This window comes from Chiloscyllium plagiosum, chromosome 27, assembly GCF_004010195.1.
Source record: "Chiloscyllium plagiosum isolate BGI_BamShark_2017 chromosome 27, ASM401019v2, whole genome shotgun sequence".
Taxonomy (NCBI): Eukaryota; Metazoa; Chordata; class Chondrichthyes; order Orectolobiformes; family Hemiscylliidae; genus Chiloscyllium; species Chiloscyllium plagiosum.
In genome coordinates this window covers 27,164,797-27,188,713 of record NC_057736.1, presented here as the reverse complement: position 1 = coordinate 27,188,713, position 23,917 = coordinate 27,164,797, and the positions used below count along the sequence as shown (strand labels likewise).

The 23,917-nt window shown below is 40.1% G+C and overlaps 1 protein-coding gene across 3 annotated transcripts in view; it reads left to right on the top strand.

Moving 5' to 3' along the window:
- The window catches only part of LOC122563692 (bone morphogenetic protein 7-like), a 94,619-nt gene extending 73,624 nt beyond the window's left edge, over positions 1–20,995 (top strand). The window contains exons 4-7 of one of the 3 annotated variants that reach the window (XM_043717755.1): positions 2,140–2,337; positions 3,358–3,434; positions 9,585–9,695; positions 20,633–20,995. In XM_043717755.1, the coding sequence (XP_043573690.1) occupies positions 2,140–2,337; positions 3,358–3,434; positions 9,585–9,695; positions 20,633–20,782 (536 nt within the window). In that variant the 3' untranslated portion in view covers positions 20,783–20,995. Of the gene's footprint in view, positions 1–2,139; positions 2,338–3,354; positions 3,435–9,584; positions 9,696–11,032; positions 11,105–20,632 lie in introns of those variants that run through there. The other 2 variants (XM_043717753.1, XM_043717756.1) reach the window with 2 other exon arrangements.
- The last annotated feature ends 2,922 nt before the right edge of the window (positions 20,996–23,917 follow it).

Below are 23,917 nucleotides of genomic sequence, written 5' to 3'. Positions count from 1 at the left end.
GTTCCTAATTTATGTATAAATTGCCTTGGGATTCTCCTTAATCATACTTGCCAAGGACAATTCGTGGCCCTTTCTGACCCTCCTAATTTCTTGTTAAAGTTATTTTCTGCTTTCTTTATATTCCTCAATGGTCTTCCTTTTCTTTTTGACTAATCTTTCAATATCTTCTGTCATCGAAGGTTCCTGAATCTTTCATATCTTTCATCCCCACAGGGTCATGCTGATCCTGAACTCTGACCAATTGGCCTTTAAAAGACTCCACATGTCAGATGTGGATTTACCCTCAAATAGCCAACACTCCCAATCTAACTTTCACAGTTTCTGACTAATACTGCTTGAATTAGCTTTCCCTCAATTTAGCAGTTTCACCCAAGAACCAGTCTTATCCTTATCTATTACTATCTTAAAACTTATGAAATTATGATCACTGTTCCTAAATGCTCCCCCACTGAAATTTCAACCACGAGGCCAGGCTTATTCTCCAATACACAGTTAAGCACAGCCCCTTCCCTAGTTGGACTATCTACATAAAACCGAAAGAACTGCGGATGCTGTAAATCAGAGACAAAAATAGAAATTGCTGGAAGGGTTCTGAGGAAGGGTCACCCGACCTGAAACATTAACTCTGATTTCTCTCCACAGATGCTGCCAGACCTGCTGAGCATTTGCAGCAATTTTTATTTTTGTCTTGAACAATTTAAATGTAGTTTTAATTCTCTCAAATTCTGGGAGAAATTCCTGATGAATTGCTTACGCTCGAAACGTCAACTCTCCTGCTCCTCGACTGGCTGTGCTTTTCCAGCGCCACACCTTTTCACACCTCTCTCAAATCTTGCCCCATCTAGGTTCCTGGCAATAAAGGAGTCCCAATCAATGCTGGGGCAGTTAAAATCACCCACTACAGCAACTCTGTTGTTTTTACATCTTTCCCTGATTTGCCTACATATCTTTTCCTCTATTTCCCATTGGCTATTGGGAGGCCTACAACGTAACCCATCATAGTGATTGCACCTTTCTTATTCCTGAGTTCTATCCATATGGCCTCTCTGGATATGTGATCCAAGATGTCCTCTCTTAGTACAGCTGTGACATTCTCCTTAATCAGTGATGCAACTCCCCCATCTTTTTCATGCCCTTCTCTATCTCACCTGAATGAACATAAGGAGTAAAAATCCACTTTGTTTCTGCAGCATATTAAAAGTTGCTAATTATTTTTTCCTCTCCCTTTGTCTCTTTATACCTGTACCTGGTTTAAAGAGCCAACAAACTGCTGCTTGATGACTTCTGATGTAATTTTCAAACCATCCGTGATGGGGGGAAGAAGGGGGGTGGATTGTACACTGTAGTAGTCTTGCAAAATGGTTCCTCTGAATTTCCCTCCCAGATTTGGGGATAATTGACTGTGCTCCTTATGGAGTTACAGCTGAGACTAGGAACACACCATGTAGTAACTTAGAAGTGAGTTTATGTGGCCTGCTACTCCAAGGCATAGTTTGCATAAGGCCTTATATGACATGCAGCTATGAATCCCAATTTTATTTACTTTAATGGCCATATGTTCACAGGATGTTCTGGAAAATGAAATTAATGCTGCAGAAGCTAATTATGTGCTGACACTGTCATGAACATCCATTATAACAATAGTGAAGATTGTGGAAAATATATCCAAGTCAGTGAAGGTAGGAAACTCAGCCATTCATTTTAAAAACGCAGCAGTTCTGGTTTTTGAGTGGCTTAGCCAGCCATCTAGCAAACGTCTGCCAGCACATTCTAAGAGCCAACTACAGGGCCTAGCTTGGACAGATAAAGATAGAAAGATCTACTACATTTTTGTGTTTTAAAAATCCAAGTGATATTTAAAGTAGCAGTCATGTAAAATTGGATAATGTACTGATTGTTCACTGCCAAAAAGTGTGGTGCTGGAAAAACACAGCCAATCAGGCAGCATCCGAGGAGCAGGAGATTCGATGTTTTGAGCATAAGCTCTTCATCATTCCTGAAATGAAACGAAACGTCAACTCTTCTGCTCCTCGGATGCTACCTGACCTGCTGTGCGTTTCCCGCACCACATTTTTTGACTTTAATGTCCAGCATCTGCAGTCCTCACTTTCTCCTGATTGTTCACTGCTCCATGTTAAGCTCCTGGACGCAGTCTAGACCCTGACTCTGTTGGGCTGGTAGGACGACGAGGAGCCCGTTCAAAGCAGCCATTCATGGTAACCTTTTTCAGAGCAAGTCCAGCACCAATTCGTACAACACGGACTACAAAACCACGCAGAGGTCGTAAGAAGCACAACCAATCACAGGAATCCTGTGAGAAACTACCTAGCACATCAGGTAACGCAGTCAACATGTGACCATAACTAATATTGTACAGATTAAATTTGCATTAAACTATGAGTCTAATGTATTACTTTAGTTGTTTTCCCTTATGTCATGAAAGACATACTATCGCCCAGAAACCTGAATCAAAGCTGAGTTAGAATATTGTATTTCAAGTTGTTATGTAACTAATTCTTAATTTTGGTGCAAAAGTATTGTCACAGTACTCAAAAACTACATAAATTATTGATAATGGGCTATGTAACATTGAGTGGTTGAGGAATTCAGAGCAAGGAGAGAGAGTAAGGATAGAACAGCCCCTGTGGAGAAGGTAAATTACAAAGAGAAATCAAAAATCTTAAAATGCTACCTTTAAGTAAACAAGCATAATTAGAAGGCTGATGAGAGTAGAGGATGGAATTTAATTCCCCTGCTGAAGCAATTTTGGAGGTGATAGTGGCTTTTAATTGGGCAAGAGTGTTAGTTTGGAACCCAGTTGTTTTCTAACTTCTGCCTGATTAAGTCCAGGCCAGGAAGAGTCATGGATGGTCTTCCCATTCAGAAGTTCTTACATGGACTTGGTTTGAATCAACAATTGGTGGAGAAGTTGGCACATGGGATGCCCAAAGGCTTTCAGGGAAGTCACTCACTCAAAGGCACTCTGTGCCGACAGAGTTGGCGTCGGGAATAGCATCCCAAAAGTCCAGTCCCCTGCCTTTGCATCTAACACTCAACCCCCACTGCTCCCAGCGGCATTAACAGCAATGGACAGCAATGGAATTTCACACCAGTATCCTTGATTCCAGAGTGGGCCCATCACTGGTGCCTTATCCGGCATCTGATATAACTGGCTTCATTAAAAGTTCATGGCCTGGATTAAATTCTGCCCATTGTGTTCACTCCATCACCCAATGAATCTCCTGTGAGGCTGGTCTAGAACTTATTCCACATTGCTTTTTTAAACTCAAAGATAAGTGGGTTAGTTACCACAATATGATTTGTTTTGTCTTTTTTTAAATTACGCATATTAAGCAGCCCGTTATTCTGGAGATCACAGGCGAGTATGTAAGAGACATGATCTGTACGTTAGCTTCCGCGACCTTGGCTGGCAGGTAAGGTGCCTCTATTTCTGTGATGGGCAGAAAATGTATGTAGGTGTTTTTAATGTGTAACCTTATGAGCAAATTGGTGACTGAAGCCCTTCCAGTTTTCCAAGATGGGTTTTATGTGTTTGCATTAGTTATTTGCTTTTTCTTCGCCAGTTCATTAATTTTTGACTTCACCGATAATTTTTAACTAAATGACAACTGTTTCCACTAGTATTAATTGGATATATTTACTGTTTTAAAATTGGTATTAAAGTACATCCATTTCTTTCCTTGGGCAACACGTATCAATCATGTGCATCATGGTGCACTCTTCAGTCCAATTTACACTTGGCAGCAAATGATCAAGGTGCATGTACCTACACTCACATTGATTTTCACACTTTGCAAGAATTTAATGAATTTTTAACCATTATATTGCTTCTGTAAACACAACTGGCTTCTCAGGAGATCAGAATGCACAGGCTATGGCTTCTCACCATACCTCCAAATTTCCAGGAGCTCATATAGTTCTCAACAACGTGCATTACGTCATGCAGATAGATTTTACTATGACCTGTGAAAGCAGGATTTCCCAAGATGCTGAAATATAGGAGCCTCTTCAGGCTGATGAAACAATATAAGTACCAGTCACTGCTTCAGTCATTGGGAACCGACAATCAGCAATAACAGCAATTCACAGCTTTCAGTTTCTCACGAACTAATAAGTGATAATCATACTCCAAATGTACATCAAGACGATGCATATGGACGATCAAATATATAATAGTCATACCGTTAGATTATCCCAAAATCTATCCTGTGCTGTGACAGTGCTGTCATTGACATGAATTTAAATTCATCTCGTGTCTCTGAAGCACCACAAGTTTTCTCTCAAACTGCCAGATCTGCTAATGTCGAGGTGTGGGGCGTGGGGAGGCATTATCCAACTTTGATTGTAGGAAGAAGAAGGTATTAGATTGTTATCTAAGGAGATGAATGTTTCCTTATTGGGAAGTAAAAGCAGTTAACATCTTGGATGTTGGTGTCAATTAATGCAGTCAAACACTTTTTAGACTTGGATTCAAGTTTTAAAGCTTGATGGATTAGATGTCATTAAGAATACAATTATATCTCATTTAACTTACAAACATAGTAAAACATCTAAAATGAAACTTTGCATAAGTTGTAAGGAGTCACCCAAGATATATTTCAAGATCTAATCTATGGTTATCCAATCCTCATTTCTTCACCATTGACACTAACCCTGTTTGATTCAGAATAAAATGTGAACATTTTGGCATAACTAAGACATATATGTAGGAAGTATTTATTGCAACGAACACACTGAATTCTCTTCCAGCCTAAATCTTGATTATTATGGAAGACATTTAGCATCATGGCCATAATATTGCTAAATAACCTTGCTTTGTTGTTCTACTAAAGCTTTCAATATGAAGTCAAAGGAATTAAAATGGAAAATGAAACTATTATCAGAGACAGATGAGCATACAAGTAATTCTAAATCTTATGGGTAGTGTAAACTAGCCTCTTATACCAGAGCAGACGTAAAAACTCATTGGTGGCTGCCAAAATATTCTCAGCTTTCATGTTCTAACTTCTTTCCTTTTGTGCAGGAGGAACTGAAAAAAATAATTGTGTAACAATTGTTTATATATAATGAGAATGAAGTAAGTATATGCATGTTTGCAGAAAATTGCTTCATTCAGAAAATAAAATTAACACTTTACATGCAATGGACTAGTATTATTACTCAGTTCATTTTTTTTTTAACTGAGCACAGCCAAATGAGCTACATTCATTTTTGAATCGATGTTGTCGAATCTATATGGGTGGAGGTAAGAAATAACAAGGGAAGAAGATACTAGTGAGAGTCATCTGTAGGCCCTAAGAGCAGCTGGTCTGTAGGATAGAGAATAAGTTAAGGCATAATTAAGGAATTTTATTTTTAAAGGCATTACATTAATCATGGGTGGCTTTAATCTTCATATGGATGGGGAAAGTCAAATTGACAAAGGTAGCTATGAGGAAGAATTAATAGAGTGTATATGGGACAGTTTCCTGAAACAATATCTGGTAGATCCAACCAGGGATCAGGCTATTTTGGATTTGGCAGATTTAATAAACAATCTTAGAGTTACATTAGAGAACAGTAACCATTGCATGGTAGAATTTAGCATCCAATTTGAGACTGAGTGACAACTGTACTAAACATAAATAAAGGTAATTACACTGGAAGGAGGGCTGGATTGGCTGGAGTAGACTATGACAGACATTTAGCAGAAAAAATGGCTGAGGAACAATAGCAGATCTTTGAGAAAACAGCTCATGGCTTACAGCAAAGATATATCCCAGAGAAAGAGGGATTCTAAAATGAGGATAAACCAACCATGGTTAGCCAAGGAAGTTAAGACAGTAAAAAAACTAGTGAAAGGAAAAAAACATACAATATGGCAAAGCATAGTCATAAACCAGAAGATTAGGAAAGTTCTCAAAGTCTACAAAAATGGCAGAATCAGACACAACAAGCATAGATTTATGAAGGGGAAATTATGCTCGACTAATCTGTTGAAATTCAATGAAGGTGCAACTCGTAGAGTTGACAAGGGGGAGCCAGTCAATGTGGTATATTTGGACTTTCAGAAAGTATTTGACAAGTCCTGCATAAGAGATTATTGTGCAAGATTAAAGTGTATGGGATTGAGGGAAGTGTCTTGAAATGGATAGAAAGCTGGTTGGCAGAGAGGAAACAAAGCATAGGAATTAATGCATCGTTTTCAAATTGGTTGGAAGTTACTAGTGGGGTGCCACAGGGATCGGACCCCAGCTATTCACAATATATGTTAATGAATTAAATGAGGTAACAAAATGTAACATCTCAAAGTTTGCAAATAATACCAAGTTGGGAAGGAGGGTGAACTGTGATGAGGATGCAGAGATCCTTCAGCATGATCTGGACAGGTTGGGCAAGTGGGCAAATCAATGGCAGACGCAGTATAATTTGGATAAATGCGAGGCTATTCACTTTGGAAATAAAAACACAAAGGCAGGTTATTACCTGAACGGCTGTAAATTGGAAGAAGGGATTGTGCAGCAGGACCTGGGTGTCTTTGTGCACCAGCCACTGAAGGTGAGCATGGAAGTGCAAAAGACAATAAAGAAGGCAAATGGTATGTTGGCCTTCATTGTGAGAGCTTTTGAGTACTGAAGCAGGGATGTGTCATTGCAGTTATACAGGGTCTTGGTGAGGCCACACCTAGAATATTATGTGCAGTTTTGGTCTCCTTTTCTAAAGAAGGATGTTCTTGCTCTTGAGAGAGTACAGCAAAGGTTTACCAGCTGATTCGGGGGACTGACACATGAGGATAGATTGACTAGATTAGGATTGTTTTCGCTGGAGTTCAGATGAGTAGGGGAGGGCGGGTCTCAAAGAGACTCTTATAAAATCCTAACAGGACTAGACAGGGTAGATGCAGGAAGGATGTTCCCGATAGTGGGTGCATCCAGAACCAGGGATCACAGTCTGAGGATTCTGGGTGGACCATTTAGCACAGTGATGAGGAGACTTTTCTTCACACAAAGAGTGGTGAGCCTGTGGAATTCGTTATCACAGGAAGTAGTTGATGCCAAAACATTGAATTTATTCAAGAAGTGGCTAGATATAACAATTGGGGTGAATGGGATCAAAGGTTATAGGGAGAAAGCAGGATTAAGCTATTGAATTGGATGATCGGCCATGATCATGATGAATGGTGAACCAGGCTTGAAAGGCCGAATGGTCTCTTCCTAATCCAATCTTCTTTGTTTATGCTTCTATGATGAAAAAAACATGAAGAGGGAGAAAATAAATTATGAGGGCAAACTGACAGGTATTATGAAAGTGGAGAGTAAGAGCTTCTTTAAAAATATAAAAAAGGAAAATAGAAGCCAAGATGATTGTAGGTCCCTTAGAGAATTAGGCTGAGGAAATAACAATAGAGAACCAGGAAGTGACAGAGAAGTTTAATAAATAATTTGTATCAGTCTTCCAAGATCACTAAATAATCAATGGGATGGAAATGTGTTGCTGGAAAAGCACAGCAGGTCAGGCAGCATCTAGGGAACAGGAGAATCGACGTTTCGGGCATTAGCCCTTCTTCAGGAATGGTTCCTGAAGAAGGGCTAATGCCCGAAACGTCGATTCTCCTGTTCCCTAGATGCTGCCTGACCTGCTGCGCTTTTCCAGCAACACATTTCCATCTCTGATCTCCAGCATCTGCAGACCTCACTTTCTCCTCAAATAATCAATGGGCCCAAGGGAGGGAGGGAAAAATAAATACAATAACAATCACTAAGAAAAAAGTACCAGGGAAACTAATGGGGCTAAAGGCTGTTATGTCCACAAATCGTTTACATCTCAAAACTTTAGAAAACGTAGCTGCAGGGGTAATGAAATAATTGAAATAAACTTCCAAGAATCCTTAGTTTGGGAATGTCCCAGAGGATTGGCCAGTTAGGGAAATGTTACAGTCCATTTTAAAGGATATAATAGCAAAGCATTTAGAAATGCATAATAAATACCATCAAGCAGAGTCAGCATGGCTTCATGAAGAGGAAACCAAGTCTGACAAATTTATTACAGTTCTTTGAGGAGGTTGCAAGCTGAATAGATAAAGAAAAACCAATAGATGTAATATATTTAGGTTTCCAAAGGTGTTTAATGAATTACCACAGATAAAGCTACAGAATAAATAAGAGGATCTGGTATTGGGGGTAGTATAGTGGAATGGATAAGGGAATTAGCATAATTATAGAAGACAGAGCATTGGGATAAAGGGGGCATTTTCAGGATGACAACCTGTATGATGGAATCCCAGAGGGATCAATTATTTACTATATATATTAATGGCTTGCATGACAGAAGTGAATATATTATTACCAAGTTTATAGATGATACAAAAATAGTTGGGAAGGGAAGTAATGAGGATGACACAATGAATCTACAAAGGGATATAGACAGATTGAGTGAATAGGTAAAAACTTGGCCAATGGAATATAATGTGGGAAATGTGCAGGAAGAATAGGAGAAATCAATGTTATTTAAAGGGGAAAAACTGCAGAAAGCTACAGTACAGAGAGGCCAAGTCGACAAAAAGATAGCATCTGAGTTCAGTAGATAATAAAGCAAATGGCCTTTATCTAAAAGGGACTGAAGTATAAAAATAAGGAGGACTTGCTAAAACTATTTAAGGCATTAGTCAGACCACATCTGGAATACTATGAACAGAGTTGGTTCATTTTGTTAAGGAAAGATATACTGGCATTGGCAGAAATCTAGGGAAGGTTCACTAGATTGATTCTAATATGGAGAGTTTTTCTTATGAGGAGAAGTTGAATATTGTTGGGTGTCCATTCTTTGAAGAATGAGAGAGAATCTTACTGAAATAGATAAGTTTCTTAGGGGGGCTTGACAGACTAGAGAAGTTGTTGCCTCTTGTGGGACAATCTAGGACTAGAGGGCATAATCTCAAAGTAAGGGGATGCACATTTAAGGCAGAGATTGAGCAGGAATTTCTTCTCTCAGAGAGTAGTGAATCTTTGGAATTCTTTACCATGCAGGGCTGTCAAGGCTGGGTATTTAAGTATATTCAAGGCTGAGATAGAGGGGTTTTTAATCAGTAAGGGAATCAAGGAATATGGGAATAAGGCAGGAAAATGAAGCTAAAGATTATCAGAACAGTCATAGTCTTATTGAATGGTGTAGCAGAATCAATGGGCTGAATGGCCTATTTCTGCTTCATTGTCTTATGGTCTTATGGTCATTCACTAATGGAAGTATCCAAATGTTCATATGAGAGGGGTTCTTAAGTGCATTTGTATCTTCTTGACAACTTAAGGAAATAAGAAATCATGTGATCATTATGCTAATTCTAAAAAAAAGTTAAAATGAAAAGGAATGAAAAGGACAGAAAGAAAATAAGAAAAGCTAGAGCATTTGAGAAGAGAGAGATCCATGACTGAATTAAATTCTGTTGATGAATCTGAATTCCTTTTAATTAGATAGGCACTGTGGATGGATAAAGTTTTTCAAAGAAATGTCTTTCATCAAAGTCAAACTGACCACGTGAGTAGAAATGATGGTCTGTGTGGATTAACTTTTTCTATCTATCAATGTAGGATTGGATAATTGCACCAGAGGGTTACGCAGCATTTTATTGTGATGGAGAATGTTCATTTCCACTTGACTCCCACATGAATGCAACCAACCATGCAGTTGTTCAGACATTGGTAAGTGTATGAGTCCCTTTGACCAGGGTCAGCCTATTTCTGAATTGCTGCCATGCATTTAACACAGCTTGTAGTAGTGACTTATAAATGAAACATGTATCAAATATAAAAAAGTATGCACTTTCTGAAAAAAATTGAAAAAATAAATATTGAAACTAAATTAAAGGGAAGATGGTTCATGTGGGTATAATATTAAAGGTAAAAGAAATATTTAAATGGCATGTATTGTGACTCTTCAGAAATTCGTGGTGCTTCATAGTCAGTGGACCATTTTGAAAGGCATTGACCTTTTCATGTACAAAGACTCACAGCTGTTTTGTGTACAGGGCAATCCTGATGAAGGGCTTATGCCCGAAACGTCAATTCTCCTGCTCCTCGGATGCTGCCTGACCTGCTGTGTTTTCCCAGCAACACACTCTCAACTCTGATCTCCAGCATCTGCAGTCTTAACTTTATCAATCCAACAAAAAGTAAAGTCATTTAATCCTAAAGACAGCTGGAAAAGTATAACAGGTCAGACAGCATTCAAGGAGCAGGGAAGTCAATGTTTCGGGTTGAAACCTTCATTAAGATAAAGGGTTTCAGCCCAAAGCTTTGACTTTCCTGCTGCTCCGATGTGTCTTCCAGCTTCACATCTACTGACTCTGATTTCCAGCATCTGCAGTCTTTAGTGTCCCCTAATCCTAAAGACAGCACCACTGAATGATTATATATGTTCAGTCAGTTTTGCAATAAGAAGTCGGTGTGTATCACATGTTCAAATTCTGGAATGTAGTTGGAATCAACATCAAAACCTACCTGGAAGATAGGAAGCTTGAGAATTCCTATTAGTCCTTTGTGCATTCAGAAGTGTATTAATGCATGATCTCTGTCTGATAGTTGTCCTAAAGCTGATCCTGTCCCAAATCCCAGGATGGGTTGACTTATATTACTCCATAGGGAGGGACGGGATGAAAGATTGAGAGTCCTAGATGCTGCATTCAACGGGGAAGCATAAGTCCTACTGCTGACCATGAAGAAAGATGCTGCCAAAGCTGTCGTGATCTCTCTGACTGGGATTTTTCTTTTGCCAGTTCAAATCTGGCAATCAGTTAGCAAAGAATTAAGCAATCAATCAAAAAGAAGCAAAAGAGGAAGTAAAAACAATGACTGCGTTTATTTATTTAAAATTTTAGATAGCTTAATGAATTATTATGAGTGCATGAAGAAAGAATCTAAGATAAGCTTGAAAACTTAAAATATGAACATTTCTATCATGACAAAACATTTCACAAATGTAAACTGAGATTTCCAGGATCACTAAACAGTAATTACTCTTTTTTTTCAAACAAAAACAGAAAGTGATGAAGAAACACAGCGGTCTGGCAGCATCCCTATAAGAAAAAGAGTTAACTTTTCGAGTCCAGTCATTTCTGCTAGAATTGAAAATGGTTCCTAGATTGTTGTTGTGCATAGAATTTGTAAATGTTTTTATGCAGCTACACATGCAGCAACTTAAAGGAAATAATTTCTATTGGCGCTGACAAAAAGATTCTGAGTTTTGTTTTATTGTTTAAAAAAAGCTTTATTGATTTAAAAAACTATAAGAATATACAAAGGATTTTTACTCTCTTCCATACATGCTTTGCGGAGGGAAAAAATGACACAAACAACAAACTGGAATTTGACATCTCCCATGCGTTAGGTAATAGGAGGGTCTGAGAACTGAACAGGCCCCCATTGTAATTTGACTGAAAGACCTTAGATGGTGGTATTTCCCTACTACGCATTGGCAGCAGCTGCCTCAAGCTTTCATGTGCCTCACAGCACGTTGTCCTGGACACAGGAGTGTGCCAGTCTGCAACACTCATTTGAAGTCAGTTCTTTAACAAAGAGCGTCTTTGGTCAAGTTGTAGAGTCATAAAGACATACAACATGTAAATAGACTCTTTGGTCCAACTTGTCCATGCCGACAAATATCCTAAATTTATGTAGTCCCATTTGCCAACATTTGGATCATATCCCTCTAAACCCTTCCTATTCATATACCCATCCAGATGCTTCTCAAATGTTGTAATTGTATCAGCCTCCACCACTTCCTGTGGCAGCTCATTCCACACATAACACCTCCCTCTGCATGAAAAAGTTGCCTTTTAGGTCCCTTTTAAATCTCTCCCCTTTCACCTTAAACCTCTAGTTTAGGACTCCCCCACTCCAGGGAAAAGACCTTGTCCCTCATAATTTTTTAAAATAAATATTTTTATTGAAAAGAAAAAAAGTTTTTAGGTTTTTTACAAAATTACAAAACTAATACAAAATAGTGTAATCACTTTACAGTATAATGACAATATCAATATTAAAAAAGCTAACTACTAATCTACTCTACAAACTACCAATACATAAAATAAGATATAAAAAGAAAAACTCGATATATTAACAAAAAAACTACAGTACAGTACATAACTAACAGCAAAAGAAGAGGGAAAAAAGGAAAAAGTAAATAAATAAATAAGCATTCAAAGTAAAATTATGTCAAGTCATAACAAAAGCTGTATTTATACAGGATTCTTCCTCCCAGGGATTCCCGAATTGACAGACATAGTCCTCATGGCTAATCAAAGGCCCTAGGGCCTCAACAGTATGGCCGGTACATCTGCATCAGTGTAGCTCAGGAAGGGCCACCACGTTCTATAAAACAATTCCGTTTTTTGGTGCACCATATTTGTAAGGAAGTCTAGAGGGACATATTCCATAACTATCCAATGCCAGTTCAAAAGTCCAGGAGGACTTTCGGATACTCAGCTTGCTAATATGTTTTTCCTTGCACAAAAGGGGAGGATAGAAAATAATTTCTTCCCATATCCATCTAGAGAGGGAAAATTTGAAGAGCCCAAAAGGAGAGACACCTAGTCTAACCCAATCTCTGTTCCCAAAATCTTTGCCAAAGCATTCGCTACACTGTCCCAGTATCTACAAATCTTATGGCATGTCCACAAACAATGAGTGAGAGTACCAACGTCTATTTGACATTTAGGACATATTGGAGATGCTCCAGTCTTAAACTTTGCAAGTCGCTCAGGTGCTATATGAGCCCTATGAAGTATCTTCAATTGAATAGCTTGAGTTCTATAAATAGAGATCTTCCTGGCATTTTCCCAGATATCCTCGCACATCTCTAAGGGGATTTCCATCCCTAATTCTTGAGTCCACGTTTTATACAGCCGTTTCATGTCCTTATTATCCAGCGAGTGATAAAGAGTACTGACCGAGGGTGCACCCATCGGCCAAAGCACTCTCCTTTCCATATCTGATTTATAAGGATTGGTCATCAGTGTGGTCTTTTTTTTGTACAAAGTCTCGTACTTGAAAATATTGAAAGAGATCCTTGCTAGGCAACTCGATCTTCTTACATAGCTGTTCAAAGGACATCAAATAAATCTCCCAAGCAGGAGATTCCTCTGGACTCCTAGATTTTAAATTCAGCATCTGTCAAGCCTGGCTGAAATCCCAGCATTCCCACTATGGGGGTAAAGGGGGAGATTTTTTGTAGATTACCCTCACCCTGTTGCATCATCCTCCAAGCTTTGATTGTGTTTAGGACAATCGGGCTTTTATAATGATCTGTGACCGTTCTCATCTTATCCATAAACAATAGATTGATGAGGGGGCATTTTGATTGGGAAGCCTCAATATCCAGCCAAATTGATTGTGAATCGCAAGAGACCCAGTCAGCCACATATGATAGCAAAGAGCTTAGTTGGCACTTTCTAAAATGCAGAAAATCTGGACCTCCCCTTACTTGTGGGAGCTGTAATTTATCTAATTTAATAAAGGATTGTCTATGATTCCAAACAAAGGAACCAAGCCAACCATAAAGCTTGCGCAGCGCCTGTCTTGGCAACATCAAGGGAAGCATTCTCATGGGGTATAATAAGCGTGGGAGGATATTTATCTTAACCAAAGCTATTCTTCCAAACCAGGATATCGGGAGACCTTCCCAACGCTGGAGGTCCTGCCTTATTTTCTCTAATAAATGAATATAATTAGCTTTATAGAACTGACCAAATACGGGGTAATAAAAATATCTAAATAGAGAAAACCTCCCAGTGATCACTGAAAGGGGAAGCGGAATCCATCCTCAAAATTGGATATGCTGATAAGACCTTCTACTGGCATGGCCTCTAATTTTGTGAAATTAATTTTGTACCCTGAAAACACACCAAATAAGTTAACCACTTGAATTAAGAGGAGCATAGATGTTAATGGATCATTTAAGAAAAGAAGAACATCATCCGCATATGCTTGCCTATCCTACCTCCGGGGCCATTATACTGTGGTCAGTTCGGATGGCTTCCGCCAGCAGTTCGATCACTAGTGTAAATAATAGTGGCGAGGGAGGGCACCCTTGATGACAACCTCTGCTGACACTAAAACTATCCGATCTTATGCCATTGGTAATCACCGCTTCTTTCAGGTCATTATATAAAACTGTGACCAATTTAGTAAAAAACTCTCCAATACCAAACCGTTCCACAGTATAAAAAAAGGTATGGCCATTCTACCCAATCGAATGCTTTCTCTGCATCTAAGGAGACAACTAATGCCAGTATTGCTTTTTGCTGGGAGACTTGTACCATATTTAACACTCTTCTGATATTAATAGTAGATCTGCAACCCTTAATAAACCTCGTCTGATCCTCTTTTGTAATAAATGGCAAAACCTTCTCCAGTCTTATTCCCAGCATTTTTCAAGAGGATTTTAAAGTCCACATTTAATAAGAATATAGGCCATACAAGGTACAGTCATCATCTGGGGCTTTCCCTTTCTTGAGGATGAGAGAGATATTTGCTTCTCTCAGGAAGGGCGGGAGATAACCCTGACTAAATGAGTAGTTGTACATGTCTATAAGTGGTCCAGCCAACTCATCTATAAACTCTTTATAAAACTCAACCTGGAATCCACCTGGCCCCGACGCTTTGCCACTCTGGAGCTGCCTCACCACCTCCTGCACCTCCTGAGTTGTCAGGGGGGCATTCAAAGAGGACACCTGCTCTGAGGTTATGCCCGAAAGATCTAGATTCTTAAAAAAAAGACTCCATCCTTCTCGTTCTATCTTCACAGCCCTCTGACTGGTACAGCTCAAAATAAAATTTTCTAAAAGCTGAGTTGATCTTTTTAGGATCACAAATCAAAGTACCAACACCATCTCTAATAGATGTAATGGATTGGGGAGCCTTCTTCTTTCTAGCAAGGTATGCTAGTTACCTGCCCAGCTTATTCAAGATAGTCTCTGCTTCGCAAATAGTATCTCCCTCTTTGCTGTTTGAGTAAGTGTAGCATTCAAGGTAGTCCTGAGGGCTGTAATCCGCTGTAATTTAATTATGGATGGCCTATCAGCATATGCTGACTCAGCTGCCTTCAGGCGAGCTTCGAACAGACGTTGTTGTTCTCCCCTCTGTCGTTTCTGGGTTGCAGAATATGAAACAATTAAGCCACGCACATATGCCTTAGCAGTCTCCCACATCACCGATGGATTACTGGCTGTACCTAAGTTAATGTCCCAGAAAACTTTAAATTCCTGCAAGAACTATTCTATGAACTTACTATCCTTCAGTAGGAAAGGGTCCATACACCAGTGTCGGGAGTCTATCTTATCACCACTAGTCTCCATATGACCTCCAGTGTCGGGAGTCTATCTTATCACCACTAGTCTCCATATGACCTCCATATAGACTGCTGCATGGTCAGAAATAGCTATATTCCCTATTTTACTGGACAGTATCAAACTCAGAAAGGTTGAGGGGAGAAAAAAAATCAATTCTGGTATGGCACTTGTGTGGGTTAGAATAAAAAGTGAAATCTCTACCCTCAGGTTGAAGACACCTCCACATATCTACCAGTCTCAGCTCCCTATTCAGATCAACCAACTGCCTAGATAGCAGAGATATGCCCGCAGAGCTCCTAGGTATCCTGTCCGCCTTGGGATCAATGATACAATTAAAATCTCCCCCTATAATTATGTGATATACCCCCAAGGGCCATCAGCCTGGAGAACGCATCTGTTATGAATTTAAAAGGATGTGCGGGGGACAATATACATTCAAAATCCCATACTCCTCTCCATATATTAGAGCTTTAAGTATTATAAACCATCTGGACTCATCTTTTATCTGGCTTAACATTTGGATTGGAAGATTGGAAGATTTTTCCGAATAAGAATGGCCACTCCCCTACTATTCTAGCAGAAGGATGAAAAGAACATCTAGCCAAATCCTCCCTGCTGCGGCTTCAAGTGTTCCTTGTCAGTTAGGTATGTCTCCTGTAAAAGGGCTACATCAACCCTCTTTTTTAAGACTTGATAATATCTTTCCTTTTTATTGGCGAGTGGCTCCCTTTAACATTCCAGGTGCACCATTTAAACGAATGGCTGGGCATGATCGCCCAAGAAAGTCTGAGACCCCCCAGGAGGAAGAACCCCACACAACAAGCGTTGAGTAAAAACTGTGAACAATCCACATAAGTTTAAAAAAACAACATTTTTAAAACTACTAAAAATTGCTCCTAAAAAATAACATAAGATATAGCTAAAAGGGGTCTTTCCCCCTTGACCACAGGGGGCACTCCTACTGTCCAATAATCCCACCATAACACCTTCCAGCTGGAGCTATGCTCTCGCCCCAGACATCGCTAAATAAAATGAAATACCAATGTCTTATAATAAGGAAATTAAAAGTGGGCATCCAACCCAGCCCCTCCATAATATTACCGTAGACATTCTTAACAAAGCAGCATCATGAAAAAAAATGTATAAAATTACGATCTCAGAAAATATTCAAAAAGAACTGGAAAAACTCGAAACACTCCCCAACAACCAGATAAACCAAGCAAATTATAAATAAAAGTTAAAAGACCCCCCCCAGAAAAAAATCAGAAGAAAAAGGGGGAGAAGGAGGAACAAAAGGGGGTAAAGAAAAAAAATGTCCATATAAAACCAGATAAACCAAGCAAATTATAAATAAAAGTTAAAAGACCCCCCCCCAGAAAAAAATCAGAAGAAAAAGGGGGAGAAGGAGGAACAAAAGGGGGTAAAGAAAAAAAATGTCCATATAATTCAGGTCCTTCAGTCCATTTAAGAGCATCCAAAAATTCTTTTGCTTTTTTTTTGGCGAACTGAAATTATACACAGATCCTCCGTGACTGAAGCGCAGCGTTGTCAGGTATCTCAAGGAGTACTGAATACTTAAATCCCTCAGACATTTCTTTACCTCGTCTTACGTACCACGACTAGAGAGAAGTCCTGAAACAGCATTATTTTGGATCCTTTGGATACCACGGCTTGGGGATCCTTCCCCAAAGCTCTGGAGGCCTCCAGCAACATTTGCTTGTCCCTATAGTGCTGGAGTCGCACTTGGGCCAGGCGGGGGCGCTGATCCAACCCGCGCCTGTGAACAGCAACCCAGTGGGCCTGCTCAACCCGCACCCGGCGCAGCCCCCAATCCAGCTTCAGCAGTTGTGGGGCCCCTCATAATTTTATAAACCTCTATAAGGTCACCCCTCAGCCTCCAACGCTCGAGGGAAAACAGCCCCAGCCTATTCAGCCTCTCCTGTAGCTCAAACACTCCAACCCTGTCAACATCCTTTTAAATCTTTTCAAGTTTCGCAACATCCTTCCTATAGTAGGGAGACTAGAATTGCACACGGTATTCCAAAAGTGGCCTAACCAATGTTCTGTACAGCTGCAACATGACCTCCCAACTCCTGATCTCAATGCACTGACCAATAAAGGCAAGCATACGAAATGTCTTCCTCACAATCCATCTACCTGCAAGTCCATTTTCAAGGAACAGTGAAACTGTACTCCAAGGTCTCTTTGTTCAGCAACTCTCCCCAGGACCTCACCATTAATGTATAAGTCCTGCTTTGATTTGCCTTTCCCAAATTGTGGCATATCACATTTATCTAAACTAAATGCTTTCTGCCACTCCTCGGCCCATTGGCCCATCTGATCAAGATTGCTTTGAACTCTGACGTAACTTTCTTCACTGTCGACTCTCTCTCCAATTTTGGTGTCATCTGTAAACTTACTCAAGGTATCTCCTATGTTCACATCCAAATAATTTATATAAATGAGGAAAAGCAATGGACCCAGCATCGATCCTTGTGGCACATCACTGGTCACAGGCCTCCAGCCTGAAAATCAACCCTCCACCAATACCCTCTGTCTTCTATCTTCGAGCCAGTTATGTACCTAATTGGCTAGTTCTCCCTGTATTTCATGTGATCTAATCTTGCTAACTAGTCTACCATGAAGAACCTGTCAAGCACCTTACTGAAGTCCATTTAGATCACATCTATCACTCTGTCTGCATCAATCCTCTTCAATACTTCTTCAAAAAACTCAAACAAGTTATTGAGACATGATTTTCTGTGCACAAAAGACTATTCCTAATCAGCCCTTGCCTTTCCAAATATATGTAAACCCTGTCCCTCAGAATTCCTTCCGACAACCTGCCCACCACTGATGTCAGGCTCACCGATCTATAGGACTAACAGGATCTAACAGGACTCTCGTTATCTCATTTCTGAAGGCTTCCCATTTTCTAGCTCTCCCTTTACCTGTGAACATCTGCCCCCAATCAACATTTGAAAGTTCTTGCCTAATACTGTCAAAATTGACCTTCCTTCAATTTAGAACTTTAAATTTTAGATCAGGTCTATCCTTTTCCATCACTATTTTAAAACTAATAGAATTATAGTCATTGGCCCCAAAGTGTTCCCCCACTGACACCTCAGCTTTATTTCCCAAGAGTAAGTCAAGTTTTGCACCTTCTCTAGTAGGTACATCCACATACTGAATCAGAAAATGTTCTTGTACACGCTTAACAAATTATCTCCCTCCAAGCCCTTAACACAATGGCAGTCCCAGTCGACGTTTGGAAAGTTAAAATCCCCTACCACTATCACCCTATTATTCTTACAGATAACTGAGAAATTTCTTTCTCAAATTCCTGCTGACTATTTGGGGATGTATCGTACAATCCCAATAAGGTGATCATCCCTTTCTTATTTCTCAGTTCCACCCAAGTAATTTCCCTGGATGTATTCCCAGGAATGTCTTCCCTAAGTACAGACATAATGTTATCCCTCATCAAAAATGCCATTTCCCCTCCTCTCTGCCCCCTTTTCTATCCTTCCTATAGCATCTGTACCTTGGAACATTAAGCTGCCAGTCTTGTCCATCCCTGAGCCAACTCTCTTAATTGCTATGATATCCCAGCCCAATATTCCCAACCGTGCCCTGAGGTCATCTGCCTTTGAATGTCCTCCAGGCACAGTCAATGTTTGTCTCAGTGTGCGTCCTGGGAAACAGCCTGTAAAGCCTAGAGTTCCACATCACATAGATGCTCAGGATGAACCTTGACAAAAACCATTGTGTCTCCCAACAGACCTTCTTTGAATAGGCAGATTTTAGAAGGAAATGTGTGACAGTGTCTTCACCAGCGCAGCCACTTTGAGGGCAGTGTGTGGTGGCGGAGAGAGTCCAGGTGTACATGAATGATTTGACGGGCCACCAGCCAAGCTACATCTTGGTGCTTGTTGGAAAGTTCTAGCGATAGGGTATTCTGCCGAATGACTTTGACAGTCTGCTCAGGGAACCACACAACAGAATTCATTCTGTCCCTTTCCTATCGGATCCTGAGGTCGTTACCTGCTGACCACTTCCTGATGATCTAATGGTCAAAGATGTTTTCCTTTACAAATTTTTCAACGAGGGGCAAGTGATATGGAATGCTCCATTCGAACACAACTCGGAGTGTTCCATGGCACCAAGTCCAGGCCATCCTGGTAACACCAAGGACAAGTGGAACCTCATTCCAAAGTGACACATGGTGTTTGTGATCTGACAGTCTACACATAACCTAATACAGCAACACACAAAGGTAGCCATTAGCTTGAGGGCAGTGTTGGATATATCCAACTACCCTTCCACCTTATCTACAGGTTCATGCATGGTGTCCCTGTGGATACAGTTTATCTTTGACCTCCAGATGAAGTGGAAGATGGCTCAGGTGAGTGGAGTGGTGCAGGATTGGGGAATAGGCCAGATCTGTGCTATAATATTGAGAATAGCTCACACCTGATGACCAGGCTTTTACCCACAATGGAGAGGGAGCGATGCTCCCATAAGCCCAGTTTCTGCCTAACACCTTGGCAATATGGTCCTCTGAAGTTTTCATGCACTCCGAAGCCCCTCGGATTATGTCCCCAACACCTTCAGATAATCTGACCTGACCAATGAAGGGGATAAAGAATTGGTCGGCTCAGTTCCCAGTCTCGCCCTTGCCTTAAATAACCTTTGCTCCTGAGGTCAGTTTGTACTTGGTGAAGATGCTCATGAGCAGATCCAAGCATAAAACGGCACCGTTGTCAATGTAGGGAGGCCTTGATCTGCAGGCCCTCGTTGCCTGGAGTAATCACCCCTCTTAAGCTCACATCCTTCCTAAGGAACTCAGCAAAAGGGTTTTACACAACACACAAACAAGGCAGGAGGAATGGGCAGTCATGTCTAACCCCAGATCTGATCAACCGACCTAGACTCCACCTGTTACTTTGCACTGTGCTACTGATGTTGGTGTAAAGCAATTGGATTCCCTCCCAAAGCCTAAATTGGAGAGCATATCCCTCATGTATGTGTGCAATATCCTGTTGAAGGCTTTCTGCTACTCCTCCCTCGTCCCTTTTCTCCTTGTCGATGAAGGTGATGATACCTTTCCTGTTGGATTCTCACATGCTACCTGCCAGGAGCATATTGTCTGACGTATTGTCTGGAGCATTGATTAATGTCCTACTATTTGGAACCTGGAAATTACTTTTGATGTCCATGGAGAGGAAAATTGTCTAGTCATGCACTGGAGAAAACAAAAAACAAATTTAAGATATTTTCTTCTCTTAACAGGCTCACCTGTTGAAGCCAGAAGCAGTTCCAAAGCCATGTTGTGCACCAACAAAACTTAGTGCCACTTCAGTACTCTACTTTGATGAGAAATACAATGTGATATTAAAAAAGTACCGGAATATGGTGGCAAAGTCATGTGGCTGTCAATAATCTTTTCCAAGTGTGTTGCAATTGTGCTTGGTAAAATATTCAAGGAAGAATATCATCGAGAAAATAGCAAGTGAACAAAGCACTGCAGTCTCCTTTGTATTGCCAAGTGTTAATATTTAATATATCGCAATTTCATTTAGATCTGTACAGTCGAATTTCATTTTTAAAGCCTTTAGATATAAATAAAATGGTCCAAGATAACGTTATCTAAATATACCAAAGCACTTGCACTTCAACACTGAAGAGAAGAAAAATTTTTAAATAATATTTTTGATAATACTGTACCAAATTACCTTGCTTTTTTGCCCTTGTACAAACAAAATAGACAATTTGGAAAAAAGACATTGATTCATCCTGCTGGTGACTAAGACTCTATAACCCACAGATAGGGAAGACTGTGCACCCTCCTTCTCCTCATTATGTACATTCTGTTTCTACAACAGACAATACTGTGTATTATGTTGATTGACACAGCACTACTGATTGAAAAAATAATTTAAAGTAGCTTTTTAATAAATGTAATGCTTACATTTGTGTTTTCATTTTTGCCTGTATTGTAAACAGGATTAACCCTAAAGTGTCATTGAGGTGTTGACTTCACTGTAAGCTGTTTAACTCTTCAGTGAGCAAGTCTTCATTGCAAAAAAACTGTGCTTTACTAAACTATTTCCACGTTTATAGAACTGTATGTATTTTGAGGTCTCAAGTTATGGTCTGTGAGTAAATGAGATTTTGTAGAATCAACTTAATTATTTGATGACTTGCAGCAAGAAATGTAAATGAGTAGATTTTTGTAACAAGATAATCAGAAAATCCCTACCTATGAGCATTCCAGTGCACATCCAGAACAGACAACTAATTGACTTGGTCTCCCTCTCTTATCCTCCAAATTACCCTGCATTGCTATATGACTGGCTGAGACCCAAATGGTTAAGTTGGAAGTTTAAAAGACAAATCACAAGTGGTTCATTTTTAGTCTTGGATTAAACAATCTACAGCAGCTGCCAGAAGCAGACTGGACTTCCATACTTTATCTTATATTCGAAAACATTGTGCAAAAAGAACTCATTTTGGAAGAGATATCTGTTATTTCTCAATTATAATATGGAGTCTTTGTAGACCTTTTGTTGGGTCTTTATGTTTTGCTAGTGTTCACACTGACTTTGCCAGTCAGCAGAATTATATAGTTATAGCTGGAGCCATTTTGATGAGGTGTCTCATGATATGAAACAATTGCTCTTATGACAAGAAAGAATTATCAAGCAGCATTTAGTGGCTTCGTGTATGATCTATGACTCTGCTCCGTTGTAATGATGAAAGATGTGGAATACCTCAAGTTTTATTCTGAGTTTTCATGAGATCAAAAGGCACAGAAAAATGCATATGTAAAGGATAATAGTATTATAACAAGGGTAATGTACATCTTGTGTGACAATAGGCAAAATTTTGCTAGCCCCTGAATGATGTGGGCATTGGCAACTCGTTTGGGAAAAAAGGGTGAGATCAACAGAAATTACATTAGATTAGATTCTCTACAATATGGAAACAGGCTCTTCAGCCCAACAAGTCCACACTGACCCTTTGAAGAGTAACCCACCCAGACCCATTCCCCTATATTTACCCCTGACTAATGCACCTAACACTATGAGCAATTTAGCATGACCAATTCACCTGACCTCCACATCTTTGGATTGTGGGAGGAAACCCACACAGACACGGGAGAAACCCACACAGACAGTCACCCGAGGTGGGAATCAAACCAGGATCCCTGGCAAGGTGATGCAGAAGTGCTAACCATTGAGCCAACGTGCCACCCCAGTGTTGCTTGCTTGCTCTCTTACCACCGTTCACTTTGCATCTGCTTAGATACTCACAGCATGCTCACTACTGCTATTAGGCAGTAGTGTGGGGGTATATAAAAAAATGAAAAATAAATACAACCAAGAGATAAAAATCTCAAAAATAAAATAGAAACTAGATAGTACAATGGCAAACATGAAAGTCTGAGGGGATACCTGGCAATTCCAATCCACTGGTGCTCCTCCAGTCTTCCATCTTGGGCGGCACTCACCAACATCTCAAGGCATGCTCCATGGGCAGCGATTATTCACAAACACCAACCATGATGGTTGGCATCAGATGTATGCCAATCTTTCTGCATCCTCATGGTATGCACCTACTTGCTTACGATTCAGTTTGGCACATCAGGACTGCATTGTGGAGTGCACCAGCACCTTTCATGGTAATACTGCTGTCAGGACACACTATGTACAGGGACAGGCTCATGTATTGGATCAGGGTACAGCTCAGTGTTGCTCACTTAACAATCATTCACTTTTCATCTGCTTCAATGCTCACTGCATCTATGCCTTGCCTTTTTAGTCTTTGCCCCCTCAGCCAGAGCTGGAAGGCTCACAGTACCTCTGCCTTGCCTTGCTGTTTAGCACAGACATAAAGCCAGGCAGCTTGTCATGGTTGTCAGCAGTGATCAGTCAAGGGGGCACACATTTTGCTGTACAGTACTGCTAAGGCAATCTCACATCTGCACCATATGCCAGCAGTTTATGCAACAAGCACACTGCATTTCTTAAGCCAAATGGCCAAGTCTCAAAGTCTATGAAGAGTAGTCTGAAGTCAGGAAAAGTGACAAAGCGTTCAGAGAGGTGGTCCCAGCACAGTAAGCCAAGGACAGAGACTGATATCAGTCCACAGATCACCAATGCATTTAGAAATGATAATCATCAATTTACAATGACTATTAACAAGGTGAGGATTACTTCTGACCAGAATTCGTACCCCACACAGTTGGAGACTGCAAGCATTTCACTTGCAGGGTGCTATGATTATAGATAAATTCATTCTATTTTTTTTCTTTTTTTTTTATCTTTTTTTAATTTAACCCCCACACTACCACCTATGTGCGGTAGTGCTTATTGTTTTCCCCAGCACCCATGGTGTGTGTGTATACGTGTGAGACACAGTGAGAGACACAAAGTGCACGAATCTTTATTCAATTTCCACCACCAGGAAGATAGGAAAACACCCGAGTGGCCAGTGACAAGCACTGCCCTTCACATCAAAGGGCAGTGCTGTGTGATCAAACAGTGAAGGGGAAGGTAGGGACTAAATCAAAAT